General features: G+C 35.6%; 1 protein-coding gene across 1 annotated transcript; it reads right to left on the bottom strand.

The window, feature by feature from the left end:
- Positions 1–325: 325 nt before the first annotated feature.
- LOC133682100 (ABC transporter B family member 11-like) lies at positions 326–6,526 on the bottom strand. Its single transcript, XM_062105364.1, has 13 exons — positions 6,401–6,526; positions 5,679–6,077; positions 5,472–5,526; positions 5,193–5,368; positions 4,873–5,094; positions 4,556–4,794; positions 3,947–4,472; positions 3,546–3,819; positions 2,222–3,102; positions 1,764–2,030; positions 1,415–1,678; positions 1,016–1,309; positions 326–784 (listed from the first exon to the last, which is right to left on the bottom strand). The coding sequence occupies exons 2-13, from the start codon at positions 6,006–6,008 to the stop codon at positions 428–430; spliced, it is 3,885 nt and encodes a 1,294-aa protein (XP_061961348.1). The 5' UTR covers positions 6,009–6,077; positions 6,401–6,526; the 3' UTR covers positions 326–427.
- Between the last annotated feature and the right edge of the window lie 9,346 nt (positions 6,527–15,872).

Genomic DNA, 15,872 nt, shown 5'->3' with positions numbered 1-15,872 from the left:
GTGATTATTGGAGGGCCAACCTTGAATCTAGCATGACTACAGTGTCAAGGTATCAACAAACGGTGACGAGACTAAACCATAGGACATGGGTCACAACCTGTCATCCATTACTTTGATCTCAACAACAGATTCATATCCAGCTTCGCATGAATCTGAGGATTTCATGAAAACTTTAGTCATTGCCTCTTATGTTGCCTTCTCCTTAATTTCTAATTCCCAAAATAAGCTGATTAGCTGTGTTAATTGATAATCAATTACTACAACATTGGAACCTTTTCTGTTGTTCACGTTTGTATACCAGAAATTGCAGTGTTATTCCGTAAAAGAAACAAGAAAACTTGATGTTTACAAAATTTCGTCAGTATTTGAAACAAGAAGATGACAGCCCTTCATAAATAATGGGTGCTAGAAAAATTGCAGGGGTGAATCAAGAAGTTGATGCACTCATGTGAAGAGCTACTAAGGAGGCATAAAAGCCGTCTTTGATATGGATCAAAGTCTCATGCTTTCCTTTCTCTACAATAACTCCATTTTTCACCACGGTAATAACGTCTGCATTCTTGATTGTAGATAACCGATGGGCGACAACCACTGTAGTCCTACTCACCATTACTCTGTCCAGTGCATCTTGAACCACTCTTTCAGATTCAGCATCTAGCGCACTGGTAGCCTCATCCAATAGAAGTATTTTGGGACTTTTGACCATAGCGCGAGCAATAGCCACCCTTTGTTTCTGCCCCCCTGACAATTGGGTTCCTCGCTCCCCGACAACAGTATCGTACCCCTGCATTTTGCATGGTCGTAAGTCAACAAAATTACACAAGCATCTTAGTAAAATATTCAATCTGATAACAACCACCTAAAGATAGTGCATGAATTATCTTTGATTCTTATCAGTCAAAAGGCCTATTGGAAGTTATATCACAGCTGCTTGCTTGAGCAAATTAAGTTACTACTTGTACCTGCAGAAGATGATATCAATGGAAACAATTACTGATAAAATGTTAATTCTAACCTGTTGTAAACCACTAATGAACTTGTGTGCATTGGCCAGCTCCGATGCAGCTAGAATTTCTGCTTCCGTTGCATTCCCTTCCTTTCCATATGCAATGTTGGCACGGATTGTTTCATTAAAGAGAACAGGTTCTTGGCTCACAAGCCCCATCTGCTGCCTCAACCACTTAAGTTGGAGACTCTGAATGTCAATTCCATCAAGAGTTATATGGCCTGAATCGGGATCATAAAATCTTTGCAATAATGAGATCACCGTTGATTTCCCACTTCCACTTTCTCCAACCAGGGCAACAGTCTAAAAGAAGGCATTTTAAATGATATGAGTTCCCTACTTTCAGAATTCCATTATTCTTAAAACAATATGCTTGAAAGGATTTGATTTAGAGCATGAATAATTGACCTTGCCAGAATGAATAGCCAAGCTCAGGTCTCGGAAAATTTCAATGTCCGGCCTGCTTGGATACTTGAAGCTTATATGACGAAGTTCAATTTCTCCTTTCACATTGTCTAATGTCGTTCCCGACTCATCACTTGGATCAATCTTCGACTTTCGGTCTATAATAGCAAATATGGAAGCAGCTGCTCCCTTGGCTTTTGAGGAATCAGGAGCAAAGGAGCTTGATTGAGAAATTCCAATTGCTGCCATGGTTAAAGCAAAGAAAACCTACGAGCAGACACATAATTTAGTATTATTAAAATGTCTATAAAGATCTCATCGAAAAATTTATACACAAGGAAGATATACCCACTCGAAAAACATCCGCGAAATTTGTTTTCCCATGCCGGACAAGTTGAGCTCCCACATAGAAAGTGGTTGCGTAGACAGAAAACAGTAAAAAGAAAGAAACTCCAAATCCGGTTCCACTGATCATCCCTTGCCTTATTCCAGTCCTCATAGGGCCTTCACATTTCCTTCTGTATAATTGCATCACCTTCTCTTCAGCACAGAAAGAGGCAACAGTTCTTATGCTGCCAACAGCGTCATTTGCAACTTGACTCGCTTCCTCGTACATTTTCTACAACCATTTAGAGCAGCGAATGTGAATATTATTTTTTTGGGCACATTTGATGATTAATTTAAAATAGAAAAGGCAGCAAATGGTGATTTCTGAGAAAGGCTCCGTGGAACATGAGTTAAACTTCTTTTATATGTCAAAACTCGCTCGCTGCTGTAATAAAATACTAGGTCATGAATCAAAGAGTGTACCTTTGCATCTGCGCTGAATCCTTTCATGAACTTTATCTGTACAAATCCATTGAGTCCTATTAAAGGAAGGAGTACAAGGATTACCAATGCCAATTGCCAGGATGCAGTAAAGGCAATGACCAAACCCGCAACAGCTGATGCGATGTTCTGAACCAACTGGGAAAGAGAATCTCCGACCAGAGCACGCACTGTTGCTGCATCTGCTGACAGCCTAGCACCAATTGCTCCGCTTGAGTGCTCAGGCTCGTCGAACCAACCGACCTCCATGTGAACCACCTTCTCAAAACACATAGATCGGATCCTTTGGATTAATTTGCAACCGGCCACCGAAAATAAGTATGTTTGTGTTGGATACACCACAAATGATGCCAGGCCAAGCGTCATAAACATTAGTGCCCAGAACTTGGAATCCTTTCTCAATTCATCAGGTGGTTCAAAAAATGTTTTAATTACGCTGGAAAGTAGTAGACCGTAAATCGGAAATATGACCCCATTGAGAATTGCAGCTATAGATCCAGCAATCAACACTGGAACCTCTGGCTTGTTGAGATACGCAAGGCGGCTGATCGGGACATCTGGAGTTTGTTGTTTCTGTGGAGAAACTTCTAATTCCGATGTGGGATTATCAGGGACATTGAATCCAGTAGGCAAACCAAATGACACTGACAACGAGTTGCGACTGCTATGTCCTACACCAGATGATCCCCGGCTTATGGACCGTTTCAGTGAGATTCTTTGACTTGACTGTCTTAAGGACTCTGCAGAAAGAGCTGACTTCTTGGGGTCTTCTGTTTCTTGTTTGGACTCTTTGTTAACTTCTTGTAAGCGTATAAGCTGAGAATAAGCTCCTTCAGGATCCTTGAGGAGTTCCGAATGTGAACCTGATCAATCAATGAAATGGATATTTCACATAATGTATGAAAATCCAGAAAGTTCCCCTAACCCCTCTAATCCAGAAGACTTAAACAAGTTCTGGAAGTAATCAGAAAATTACCCTAACTAAGATTGTAGATTGCAGAAATGATTTGGCTGCAGAAAATGAGTGCGTGAATCATGATGCTGCAGCATAGAATATATATCTGCTATATGCCTATATGAAACTAGGAAAATAAGTAGGAGGTTTCATAAAATATTAAATAAAATGTGTGATGTGTATAAAAATCCTTAACATGACTGAAAATATCAAATATTTTGGATCCTGGATCTATAGAGAATATGTGGCAGTGCAGAGACCAGAAAGTTTACAGCAAAGGAATTTCTCAGCAGGATCGCGACATATTTTTATGTTTCTTCATATGATAATCATGCATGCTTTATTATTTACCTTTCTCAACCATCTTCCCACGGTAAATAACTGCAATCATATCAGCATTTCTCACAGTGCTCAAACGGTGGGCAACAATTACAGTTGTTCGATTGACCATAATCCGGTCTAATGCCTCCTGCACTATCCTTTCTGATTCTGCATCAAGTGCGCTTGTAGCTTCATCCAAAAGTAAAACCCGTGGATCTTTCAGAATGGCTCTTGCTATGGCAATTCTCTGTTTCTGTCCCCCAGACAGCTGAGTTCCATGTTCACCAACCATGGTGTCTATTCCCTGGATACAAAAGTTGAAACCAAATTAGGTAAAAAAACTGAGGCGCCGGCGATCTGAACCTCCTCCTCTCCAAAAAATAAAAAAATGACAACACTAGAAATTTGTGAAGAGGGAACCAGTTTAAAACCTGAGGTAGTTTATCGATGAATTTAGCAGCATTGGCAAGTTCAGTTGCAGCTCTTATCTCTTCAGTAGTTGCACCATCTTTTCCATATGCAATGTTATCCTTAATGCTGGATGCAAACAACACAGGTTCTTGGCTGACAAGACCAATTTTCTCCCGAATCCACTTGAGCTGAAACTCTTTGAGGTTAGTGCCATCTATGAGAACTTCACCAGCTTGTGGATCATAAAATCTCTCTATCAGACTGATCACCGTTGACTTTCCGCTTCCACTTTGTCCAACCAATGCGGTAGTTGTTCCGCTAGGGATGAAAAGAGAGAATCCAGAAAATATCTGCTCATCTGGTCTGGCTGGATAAGTGAAATACACATCCCTCAACTCTACATCTCCACTGATGTCATCCAATATCTTTCCCCTTGTATCGGAAGAATCTATCTCTGGCTTTCTATTTATAGTCTCAAACATCTTGTAAGCTGCAGCTTGACCAGCTGCAAACGCACTTATGCAGGGAGATGCTTGCCCTAGGGACCTGAACCATTCATATAATTAAACCATAAAATTAAACAAAGAAAGAATTTTTTAAAGTGGATATTGCTTCATAATGGAACTCACATAGAGCCGGTTAAAACAGCAACAATCACATTAATCACATCACCCCCACTGTATCCTTTTTCCAAAATCATCTTTCCACCAAACCATATTGCCAAAGCATAGCTGCAGAAAATAAGTAGCATAACGATGCCAAGACCTAATCCAGCAGTAAAGCCTTCTTGAACACCAGAGTTATACGCAGTAGCAAGAAACTTCTTGTAATTACTTATGGCTTGCTTCTCCCCGGTAAATGATGCAACCTGGATACAAGTTAAACAATTAACATTCTATAATGAATTTTTATCCAGGCATATCTTGTTCTTTATATGTACACGTACTGTTCTAATTGAACCAATAGCCTGTTCTACTACAGTAGCTGCTTTAGCGTAAGCAGTTTGGCCACGAGATGCCATCCTAGCTATTATGATGGCCAGTCCTGCACCAGCAATCACAAGCAGGGGAATGGAGGATAACATGACAAGAGTAAGCAGCCAGCCTTTAACAAATGCAATGATGAAGCCTCCAATGAATGTTGATACCAGCTGTATAAATTTCCCAACCTGCACGAACATTACGGGTTATTTAGCTAGAAAAAAAATATTGGCAATATGGATAAAATTCACTGTATTTTTTCCATCTGATAAGAACAGTGTTGTACCTTTTCACCCATAGCATCTTGTATAAGAACAGTGTCACCAGACATTCTACCAACAACCTCTCCAGTGTTCGTTTCCTTATCAAAAAAGGCAACGTCTTGCTTCAGTATGGTTTTCAAATATGTACCCCTTATCCGAGCAGCTTGTCTCTCTCCCGTGACCATCCAGCAAGCCACCTCTGACAAACAACAAGAACAGGTTTATAAATCCACAATGCTTGATGCATTAAACAAGTCCTTTGTAACTGTAAGGTAGCATTGTTGAGTGAATAAAGTACTTACGAAGAAATGCTGCTACAGCAGAACCAATCCCCAAGTAGACAAAATTGAGAGCCACCTAAGAAGAGTTCGTAGCATATCTATATCAGAAACTGAGTTCCAAAAATTCAATTGTACATCTTCCAGAGCAGAAAGAAAGGTGCATAATGTTGCTTATCCTTGAAAGTATTTTTTTCGATTGAAACTGGAATATGTGTTGATTATGTTTACCTTAGTAACTGAATCCACGACATCTTTGTTATTCTGGTTTTGTCCAAAAGAATTAACCAGATCACCAAACAGTATTGACATAATCGGAAAGGATGCTCCATTTCCAACAGCACCAATCGTCCCAAGGATCATCAACAAAATATCTGTAGAATCCGCAAATGAAAAGAGCTTGAGAAAGGGAACGGTTTTAGTTTCCTCATCTCCTTTACTCTTCACTGGCTCTTGTTGGTCCCCCCTTCCACCAGAACTCTTCTCCTCCACCTCCAGGCTTTTTGATGTGCTCGCCTCATCCATACTCTTATCACCATTTCTGCCGTTCTCGACAGCCATCGCTCGAACCTCAAGATATTAATCTAATCCTCAATTTGCTCTCAGAATATGCAAAGACTTGTATTGCAGCTGCACTAGAGCACAAAAAATCAGCAACTTTTAATGGAGGTCATTTATATTGCAACCAAATATTAAAATAATAATAATAAGAAAGGATCAGAAAATGGGAGACATTCGTTTTCAGTTATTGAGCTGTTCAAGAAAAAAAGATGGCACCTAGATTGACCACACCTATTAGTTTGATCTTGAAGTGATAAATCGAAGTAGTCTTCAAGTAAGATGAAGGAGAGAAGGTATATATATATATATTAAACAGAAAACAAGATTCCAGTCCATTTTTAATAAAGTAAAAAACACACACACAGAGCGAGGGAGGGAGGGAATTTACTTACAGAAGAAGAAACGGAATATGGGTAGTTGAACTTGAAATAAGAAACGAGTCCAAAGACAGAGATATGAAGTAGTATGATGTAATGCTAGTTCTGTGCCTGCTCTCTGAGCTGTTGGATTTGGGTTACCATTTATTAATTCAAGGGCTTATGTAATAGCGAGCAGCACTGCTTCCTTGAGCTTCAAGCGCACGCATCGTTTGAATTATATTAATTCCTGTTACTTCGTCAACTAGTCCACGTCTTTAATATTGTTTATTCATAGACACCAAATGCTATACGGCATCGGCAAGCAACGAATCTATAATACCAAGTGTTTGCAGCGTGTTTCTTGTTATTTTTTTTTTAAAATTAAAGTGTTTTATTTAAAAATATATTAAAATAATATTTATTTTATTTTTAAAAATTTAATTTTTACATTAACACATACCACTAAATAAAATTTAATTTAAAAAAAAATTAATAAAAAATATGTTCATCTTTCATACTAAACGACACTAAGATTTTTGATATTGTGATTCATAATCGGGATATCAATTAATTGTAATAGTATATTGAAAGTTTTAATAGTATGTCAATTTATTAAAAAAAAGTTTCTGATATTATTTTGTTGTTTTATTTTCTATACTAATTACCCGATTCTTTTTATTTATTTTTCTTAATATTTTACATGAAAAGGTGGGCTATTTTGTTAAATTATTAAACTTATTTAAATGGGAGTTTCAAAGATTAAATGTAAAAAATTAAAAATAAAATCAACCTTCTTAGCCACCTTTTAAGAATTTAGTTCAACTATTTATTTAAAAAATGATGGGGAGTGTAGTTGCGGTTGTTATTTAAAATGATTTTTATTTGAAAATATATTAAAATAATTTTTTTTATTTTTTTAAATTATTTTTAATGTCAGAGTATAAAAAATAATCTAAAAATATTAAAAAATATATTAATTTAAAATAATTTTTTTTTAAAAAAACACTTTTAAATTAATGTTTTCAAACAGACGTATTTCACTTTTGAATTTTCTCACATGTGGGATTTTCTTATAGCAGAATCTTTAATTCAACACGTGCCAAAGAAAGAGGCGAGCTTTTCACCTCTTTTCAAAGAGTTTGGATTTTTTCTGCCGTGGTCATGAAGAAAAGGTTTTCTTTTGGCAACTAGTACATACAATAAATTCAAATATTCAACTACTCTTGGTCAATGTTTATTTTTACAAATAAATAAATAAAAAGTCATTAAAAATAACTAAAATAAAATTAAAAAAATTAAAAGGCATATATAAATCAAAATATTTGATTTTATAACATGAGATATTTTCATAATTATTTTATTGAATTTGTTTATTAAATTTGATTTTTTATTCAATCAAATAATAATAGAAATAGAAATAGATACACAATTAAAATTGATTGCATTAAATTAAAAAAATATATGTAGAAATGCACATATTAGAAATATTATCTAAAAATAAAGGTTATTTATATAATATATATATATATAAAATTATATATGAATAAAAATGATATCTTCAAAACTTAAATACATACAAAATATTTTTTAAAACAATCTATTAAAAAAAGGCTAAATAAGAAAAATAAAAAATCATAAAGAAAGGACATTAATTGAAATATAAATAAAATTATTATTTTAAAAAATACATATCAAAAAAATTTATAAATAAAAATAAAAACTAAAATTAAAATAAGAAAAAAAAACAACGATAGTCTAAGTTAAACAAATACATTTCAAAAAAATAAGAAATCTAAAGCAAGCGACTTACATAGCCCTGACTGGTTTTAATAATTTTTTAAAAAATTAGATGAAAAAAATAAGCACTAATATTTTAATATGTTATCATTTAGATTTTGGTTGTTTTTATGTTTTAAAAATATTTTAAAAAAAATTAATTTTTTTTTATTTTTTTTACTTTACTTTTTATATCAGCATGTCAAAATAATTTAAAAAACCCTAAAAATATTTTATTTTAATACATTTTTAAATAAAAAACAACCAACTCTCAATCAGACTTTAAAAATAAAATATTTTGCTTTCATTAACGTGATCCCTACACTCTTACGTATTAAGCAGCACTGAGCTGCAACACGCAACTGTTATTAAAATGATTAAACAAATATTTTAATCTGGTTCATATATCTGAAATTAATAGTTTAGTTGTTTTGATAACAATCAGCCTAGCTAGGACACAAATATATATTGGCCTCCCCCTGTTCAAATGGGAAACACAGAGCTAGCAGGCAGCCCCCAGTTTCTTTTAGAGCATCTCCAACGTAAGATGCATGTGGATTGGAAGCATTATTTAAAATAGTGTTGTGTCCTTTTCAAAAGTACACGTATTGTTGTTATAAAAGACAATATTAGAGACAAATTCTTACATCATTTTAATAATTCAAAAAATTTATAGTATTTTTAAAACTCTTCCTTTTTATATATTTTTTATTCTTGGTTGTGCCGTCAATAGAATAAAATATTAAGTAAACTTACACAAAATAAACAATAAATTATTTGTTATTTATATGTATATATTTAATTATCTGGGTATAATTTATTTGTTTATCTGGTGTGTGTTGCGTTTTTTTGTGTATACAAGTCCAAGCCTGTTGATGAGAATTTGCCTCCACTAAAATATTGGGTTATAAATTAACATCTCGTTTAACTCTCTATTTTTAATATATAGTTTTTTAGCTTATAAATTAATTACTCGAATAAAAGATATATATATATATATATATATATATATATGCGCGCGCGCATATAATATGCTGGGTTAAAAGGTTATGAATAATTTAATATAAATCATATATATTTTTAGTATATTTAACATCGAAATTAAGAGAATCTGTGTGAAGATTATATTTCCACATTGTAATTTTTGAGTTGACTTTAATTGAGAGGATACGTGGCTCTGTTGCAGAATCACAAGGTTCTTGTGCAAGCAAAGTTGCCTCTCCTGCAAGCTTTTGATGTTTAGCACGGAGTATACAATTAGATGAGGGCGGCAGTTCGCTGGCGAGAGGGAACTTTCCCATTTTCAATGACAATGAAATATTAAAAAAATAATATTGTTTGTCAACCTATTTATATATATTTAAAAAAAATGGTTGGCGCCTCCTTTTTTGTTTTGTCAAAAATTATTTTTGGTCATTTTAGTTTTTAAAATTACATGGCTAGATCCAAAGCTTCTTCTTCTTTTTCATTTGAGTCTCAAAACTTGAAAGAGAAGAGAGAGCTGCTAGATTACGGCAAATAAGAGAAAAAAATAATTAAAAACACTCATTTTTTAGTGATGAAATTTATTATTATTGATGTTAAAGAGTTCTATTTGTTTAGGAGAAATCCATTTAGATTTTATTTTTCATAAAAAAATTAGATCAAGCTTAAAAAATTTATTTTGATTCAAGTTGATATTTATTTTTTTATTCGATTAAATGGTGATTTAATACCAAAAAAATAAGCTTTTTTTTTAATGTTTTTATAGTATTTCCTAGATGTTTTGGGCTGAAAAAATATATATTTCGGTGATTTTCAGAGGCTCATCATTAGTCCTCTATTGAAAAAAATATTAAGTTTCAATCCATTGATAAAAGTTTGGGCTGATCCGTATTTTATTCAAGGTTGCGCCCAAAGCCCACATAAAAACCATACCTGTTCAAGGCTTGGACCATTACTTCTATTATTTTTTTAAAAAAAGATGCTTAAATTTCATTGATCCTCCTTTATTTCATAGTTAAAAAAAACATTCAAATTCAGAGTAAAACGATTTATTGTTTTATTTTGTCAAATTTGCGTTTGCAGGAATTCAAATAACTTTCATCATTTGATCGATGAATGGTTGGCGATGGACCTCTTCGACACACACTGTCATCAAACAAATGCCTTTCTTCGGCAATGGCAGTGATCCAACAATGCCAACAGGAATAATGCTAGACCCTTGAATTGGAACAATGTGAACTGGAGGACCCCATCCATAATCCACCTGATTGAATCCTAATCTGCCCCATTCTGATATAAACAGAGTGGTGTAGATTAGCGGTGGTGCGAACGGGTCCTCTCCATTTTTCATATAGTCACCCTTCATATACTTGGAGAATTCTACTGTTAGTTTACCCTTTGCTTCTTGTATTAGCTTTATCACCTCAACATTTGATGCTTGTGCTAGTGTCTCACTTGAAGTTGTGACTGTCACTGGGAAGAAACAGTTGCCATAGAATCCTTTAGGCAACGGAGGTTCCAAGAGCTGACGACAGTTTACAAAGAAAACAAGCTTGACCTCAGTATTTTGCTCGAAGTTTACAAAATGTGGCCGCGACGGCTTCAAATGTGGAGCACATTTGACTAGTTGAATCATGAAATTCTGTCTTGACCTGTTTAATTTGATCAAGAGAAATGTCTATGTTGGCATGCTGTAGCCTGTAATTGGGCATTGCTGGTGGTAGTATTGGCAAAGTATTCATCTTTTCTTGCTGGGGTGGGAGCGGACAAAAGTGTCTACACCACACTGGTGTAGTGCTTGGATGCTCAAGGCCTCTAGCATTCTCCCCAACAGCGTTGAGGAATTGCGCAGCACCAAGGCCATCACAGATAGCGTGGCAGAATATGAGTCCAATCACAAAACCCCCACATTCAAATTGAGTAACCTGATTTCAGGAAAAATTAGATAAACAATGGATGCTTTAATTAACATTCATGTGTTCTAATTCCCAAAATAAGCTAATTAGCTATGTTAATTGATAATCAATTACTACACAGTGGAACCTTTTCTGTTGTTCACGCTTGTATACCAGAAATTGCAGTGTTATTCCGTAAAAGAAACAAGAAAACTTGATGTTTACAAAATTTCATCAGTGTTTGAAACAAGAAGATTGATAAGGTTTATTAAAACCACCGTGTCTTTGTCTGGTGGTGCAGTTTTTATTTATTGAGTTTTTTTAGCAATATTACAACAAGGTAATTAATATACAGAGTTAACGTATCTTTCTATATATAGCTACTGTCTATAATCAAGGAATTGCATAGAATCATGGGATTGAGTTTTGTTAAAAGATACAACATGATTTGAGGAGAATCTTGGGGATCTGCTATATGCGTAATACCCCCCGCAAGCCTAGTATCTCAGAATCAGAGATGCGAAGCTTGGAACGAAAAATAAATAAATGCAAGGTGGCTAAGACTTTGCGTGAAAATGTCGGCAATTTGTAAGTGAGTGGGAACATAACGAATGGTGAAAGCTCCGAAGGTCACCAGCTCTCTCACAAAATGATAATCTAAATCAATATGCTTAGAACGCTTATGGGAGACTGGGTTGACAGCAAGAAAAATGGAGCTTTGATTATCACAGAGCAGGACCGGAGGAGATGAAGAAGAGACATGAAGGTCCTGAAGAAGATGTCGTAGCCACTTAACCTCTGTAATAGTATGAGCCAATGCCCGATATTCAGATTCACAGCTGGACCGAGAAACTTCTTAGAACTCCAGGACACTAGAGCACCACCAAAATAAATGGCATAGCCAGAAACTAAGCGACGGGTATCTGGACCCTTAACATAACGAGAAGATGGAGTGAAGGATAAGCTGAAGCGAAGAGTCCCCTTAACATAACGTAGTATCCGTTTAACAGCCTGAAAATGAGGAATAAATGGCTTGTGCATGAACTGACTGACAGCACTTACAGCGTGAGCAATATCGAGACGAGTAATTGTAAGATATTGAAGAGCCCCGACAAGTGACCGGTAAAGAGATGGATCATCAAAATCGGGGCCAGCCATGGAAAGATGCTGGGCAACTACCATGGGAGTGCCCACCGGTTTGGAGTCAACCAATTGTGCACGATGTAGAATCTCATAGGCATACTTGGCTTGGCTAAGAAAGAGACCAGTAGATGTGCGATGAGCCTCCAAGCCCAAGAAATAGTTCAAAGAGCCAAGGTCTTTGGTGGAGAATTCATGAGTTAGCTTGCCAATAAAGGAATGAAGGAGTGTTGAGTTGCTGCCAGTCATGACAATAACATCAACATACAGTAAAATGTATATTAAGTCATCACCTTTGGAGAGCACAAATAAAGATGGGTCTGCAGAACTACAAGTGAAGCCAATGGCCAAGAGAAAGGAGTTGAAATGATGAAACCATGCACGGGGAGCTTGCTTGAGGCTATAAAGAGCACGACGAAGCCGACAGACATGTGTAGGATGTTTAGAATCAACATAACCGGATGGCTGATCCATGTAAACTTCTTCCTGTAAAAGTCCATTAAGAAAGGGATTATTGATGTCAAGTTGCCGGAGAGGCCAATTATTTGAGACTGCTAGGGACAAAACAACTCTAACAGTGGAAGCCTTGACAATAGGGCTAAATGTATCGGTGAAGTCAATGCCCGGTTGCTGTATGTAGCCCTTTACGACAAAACGATCCTTAAGACGATCCACAGTACCATCAGATAGGTATTTGATGCGGAAAACCCATTTGGAGCCTATAACATTTTGGTGGGTGATCTAGGCACTAGATCCCGGGCTTGATTGTGATTGTCACGACCCGAATCCCGGATCCATGACCGACACATAGGCAAGGTTCTCCTCCAAGGTTCCATACCTATGCGAACCCAAACTTACACACAAACTTATCCTAACTCAATCAGAGTTCAACACAGCATTAATAACAAAATCAACTTTATAATATAATTGAATTGTCTTAATACAAGAGTTAATATAATTTTATAGTTTTGGAGCACTAACTAGACATAAAGGAAAATGTACAAATTACAACCAAAGGAGCAGGTTCTGAAGGTCTAACAAAAGTGACCTGCTATTAAGCTATAAGCCTGAAAAGGATAAATAATGAGAGGGTGAGTTCAACAACTTAGTGAGTAGATAATGTTCAATATACACACACGAGGTAATAAAACAATGAGAAATATATATACAAGTATGGCTTTAGGTTCTTATAGGAAGGTTTCTCAAATAGGCCATAACAAAGATATCATATGGTAAAACTAGTCAGAAAATCAAAATGCAATGAGCATGAGGCTCCGTACTGTGGGATGATCAGTCCATACAGGTTGATGACTCCCCCGACCAACTAGGGTTCATATACAATGTGCACAAAGACTAACACTACCCTGTTAGCATGGGTATTCTGACTGACATACCATAGGTTCATAATCATAATCTAACAAACATATTCATATCTCAAAGCTCAACTCATGATATCAATCAAATGAGGAGCTATCAATTCAGAAGTCAATTCAAAATATATGTTGGTTCATATCAAGAATTCAGATTCAATAATTGATCATGCTTTATCATCACAAGGATAATAATCAACATATATATTATCAAGAAGAATGATTCAATTCATATTAACAAATCAAATATTTATACTATTTCTCATGCATATGGAAAAGTATCCACTCACCTGACTCAAAAGCAAACAGAAGCCAAAAGCAGACATCGAAGAAAATCCTACTAACGTCCTGTCGGTAGAATATCAGGATTATCTGAATACAAAGAAGACATTCAAGAACGACTCAAAAGAACATTTAACCTATTTAATAAACTTAACTAATAGTGTATTCCGTAACCCTATATGTTTTTGAACTAACTAGTCAATTTTCTCAAAAACCCAAAATTTAACGGTTTTTCCGAAATCTAATCCATAATAAAACAACTAATAAAATTGCCAATAATTCACTAAATAACCCTTAATTATTCATCAAACTAATCTGAAAAAGCTAATATTACACCTAGGGACTAATCTGGAATTTATCATATTTTTAGGGCCAAATTGTAATTTTTGTCTAATTGGAGGACCAAACTGAAATTATGACCATTATTAATCCTCAATTCTATCCAGGATATATCATTTTGCTCCAGGAACCATTCTGGAATTTCACCAAATTTTTAGGGTCAAATTGTAATTTTTGTCAAATTGGAGGATCAAATTGAAAGTGTTAAATTCTCTTATCTATACAGTAATTCTGTCCATAATTCATATGTTATTCTGTTCAGAATCTCAGAATATGCTCCAGGGACCATTCTGGATTTTTACCAAATTTTTAGGGTTAAATTGTATTTTTTGTCAAATTAGAGGACCAAATTGAAAGTGTTAAATTTTCATATCTATACAGTAATTCTGCCCATAATTCATATGTTATTCTGTTCAGAATCTTGGAATATGCTCCAGGGACCAATCTGTAAATTTTCCAAAGTTTGGGGACTAAACTGTAATTTTCCAAAATTGAGGGACCAAATTGAATTTTCATCATCTTCAACCTCCAACCCAGAATTCTCACAGATTACCTACTGTTCTTGCCAAATTTCTAACTCAACATTCACCATTTACACAATTCATAACTCAAAATCATCATCTTTCAATTCAATCTCTCAAAATCAACCAAATAATCAAATACCCACAACAATCAACCCATAACATTCAACTTAATTCATCAATTAACCCAAAACACAAATTTTCAAACCCTAACATTTATCAAAACCGAAATTAAAGCTTAATTAACACATATTTATACATAATCTTACTTTTAAACTTATTTCCTTCAACTCCTTTTTATTTTCCTTCTAATTTCTCTCTTTTCTCTTCTTCTTCTTCTTTCTCCCTTTCTCCCCTGCCGGTTCTCTCTCAAAATTCAGATCCCTCTTTCCCTTTTTTTTTTACTTCCTATTTATATTTATCATCTCTTTATTCAATTACTACTATACCCCTCATTTAATTTATTCCTACATCTAAGCATTCAAGGGCTTTCTAGCCTTTTCCTATGTCTTTATATTCAAAACATTACAGTGATGAAAGGCCTGAATTTCTGCATCCATGGCAGCAATCCAGCCGGGATGCTTAGCAGCAGACTTGAAGCCTTTGGGCTCGCGCATGGTGAGAAGAGAATGGAACAAGCTGGAGTGAGGAACTGTGCACACATGGGAGCGGTGAGAAGGTTTGAAAATGCCTGATTTGGAACTAGTCTGCATCGGATGAGTGCCAGTCTGGGAAGGATAGTTGGGGGCTATAGAAGAGGATGCATCAGGGACAGGATCTTGGTCAGCAAACATAAAAGGTGAGGCAGGCAAAGACTCATGCATAGAAGGAATAGTGGAGTCAATAGCATGAGCCTGTAAACCTAAAAGAGGCACAACACTAGCAGATGGGTCAGTTAAGCAAGATCCACATGCACGTGGTATAGGATTGGGTTGTGTTGATGGGTCAGCCACTGAAATGGAAGCAGGTTCAAGGAATGCACTAACAGGGGAGTTAGGCAAGGACCGAGAGCAAGAGATTTAATAGAGCCATCAACATATCCAAGAAGATGTTGGCACTGCAGTAATGGCAGCACTTGGCTACGCCAGAGAAGGAAGTTGGAAGAAGATAATTTGATGGTCAAGAGATGGACCATTATGTTGAAAGACAGAGTGGAGGACGAAGTTTCAGAGGCCATTTGAATCGAGGGAGGAGAATC

Source organism: Populus nigra, chromosome 2 (assembly GCF_951802175.1).
Source record: "Populus nigra chromosome 2, ddPopNigr1.1, whole genome shotgun sequence".
Lineage (NCBI taxonomy): Eukaryota > Viridiplantae > Streptophyta > Magnoliopsida > Malpighiales > Salicaceae > Populus > Populus nigra.
The sequence above is the reverse complement of the archived record's forward strand: the minus strand, read 5'-3'. Positions and strand labels throughout refer to the sequence as shown.

Bases quoted from the DNA above. Each gene is read 5' to 3' on its own strand.
- LOC133682100 (XM_062105364.1), bottom strand. From the start codon at position 6,008: ATGGCTGTCGAGAACGGCAGAAATGGTGATAAGAGTATGGATGAGGCG. The intron at 5,527-5,678 runs GTAAACATAATC...AACTCTTCTTAG, and splicing joins TCGTGGATTCAGTTACTAAG to GTGGCTCTCAATTTTGTCTA. The intron at 5,369-5,471 runs GTAAGTACTTTA...GTTGTTTGTCAG, and splicing joins TGCTGTAGCAGCATTTCTTC to AGGTGGCTTGCTGGATGGTC.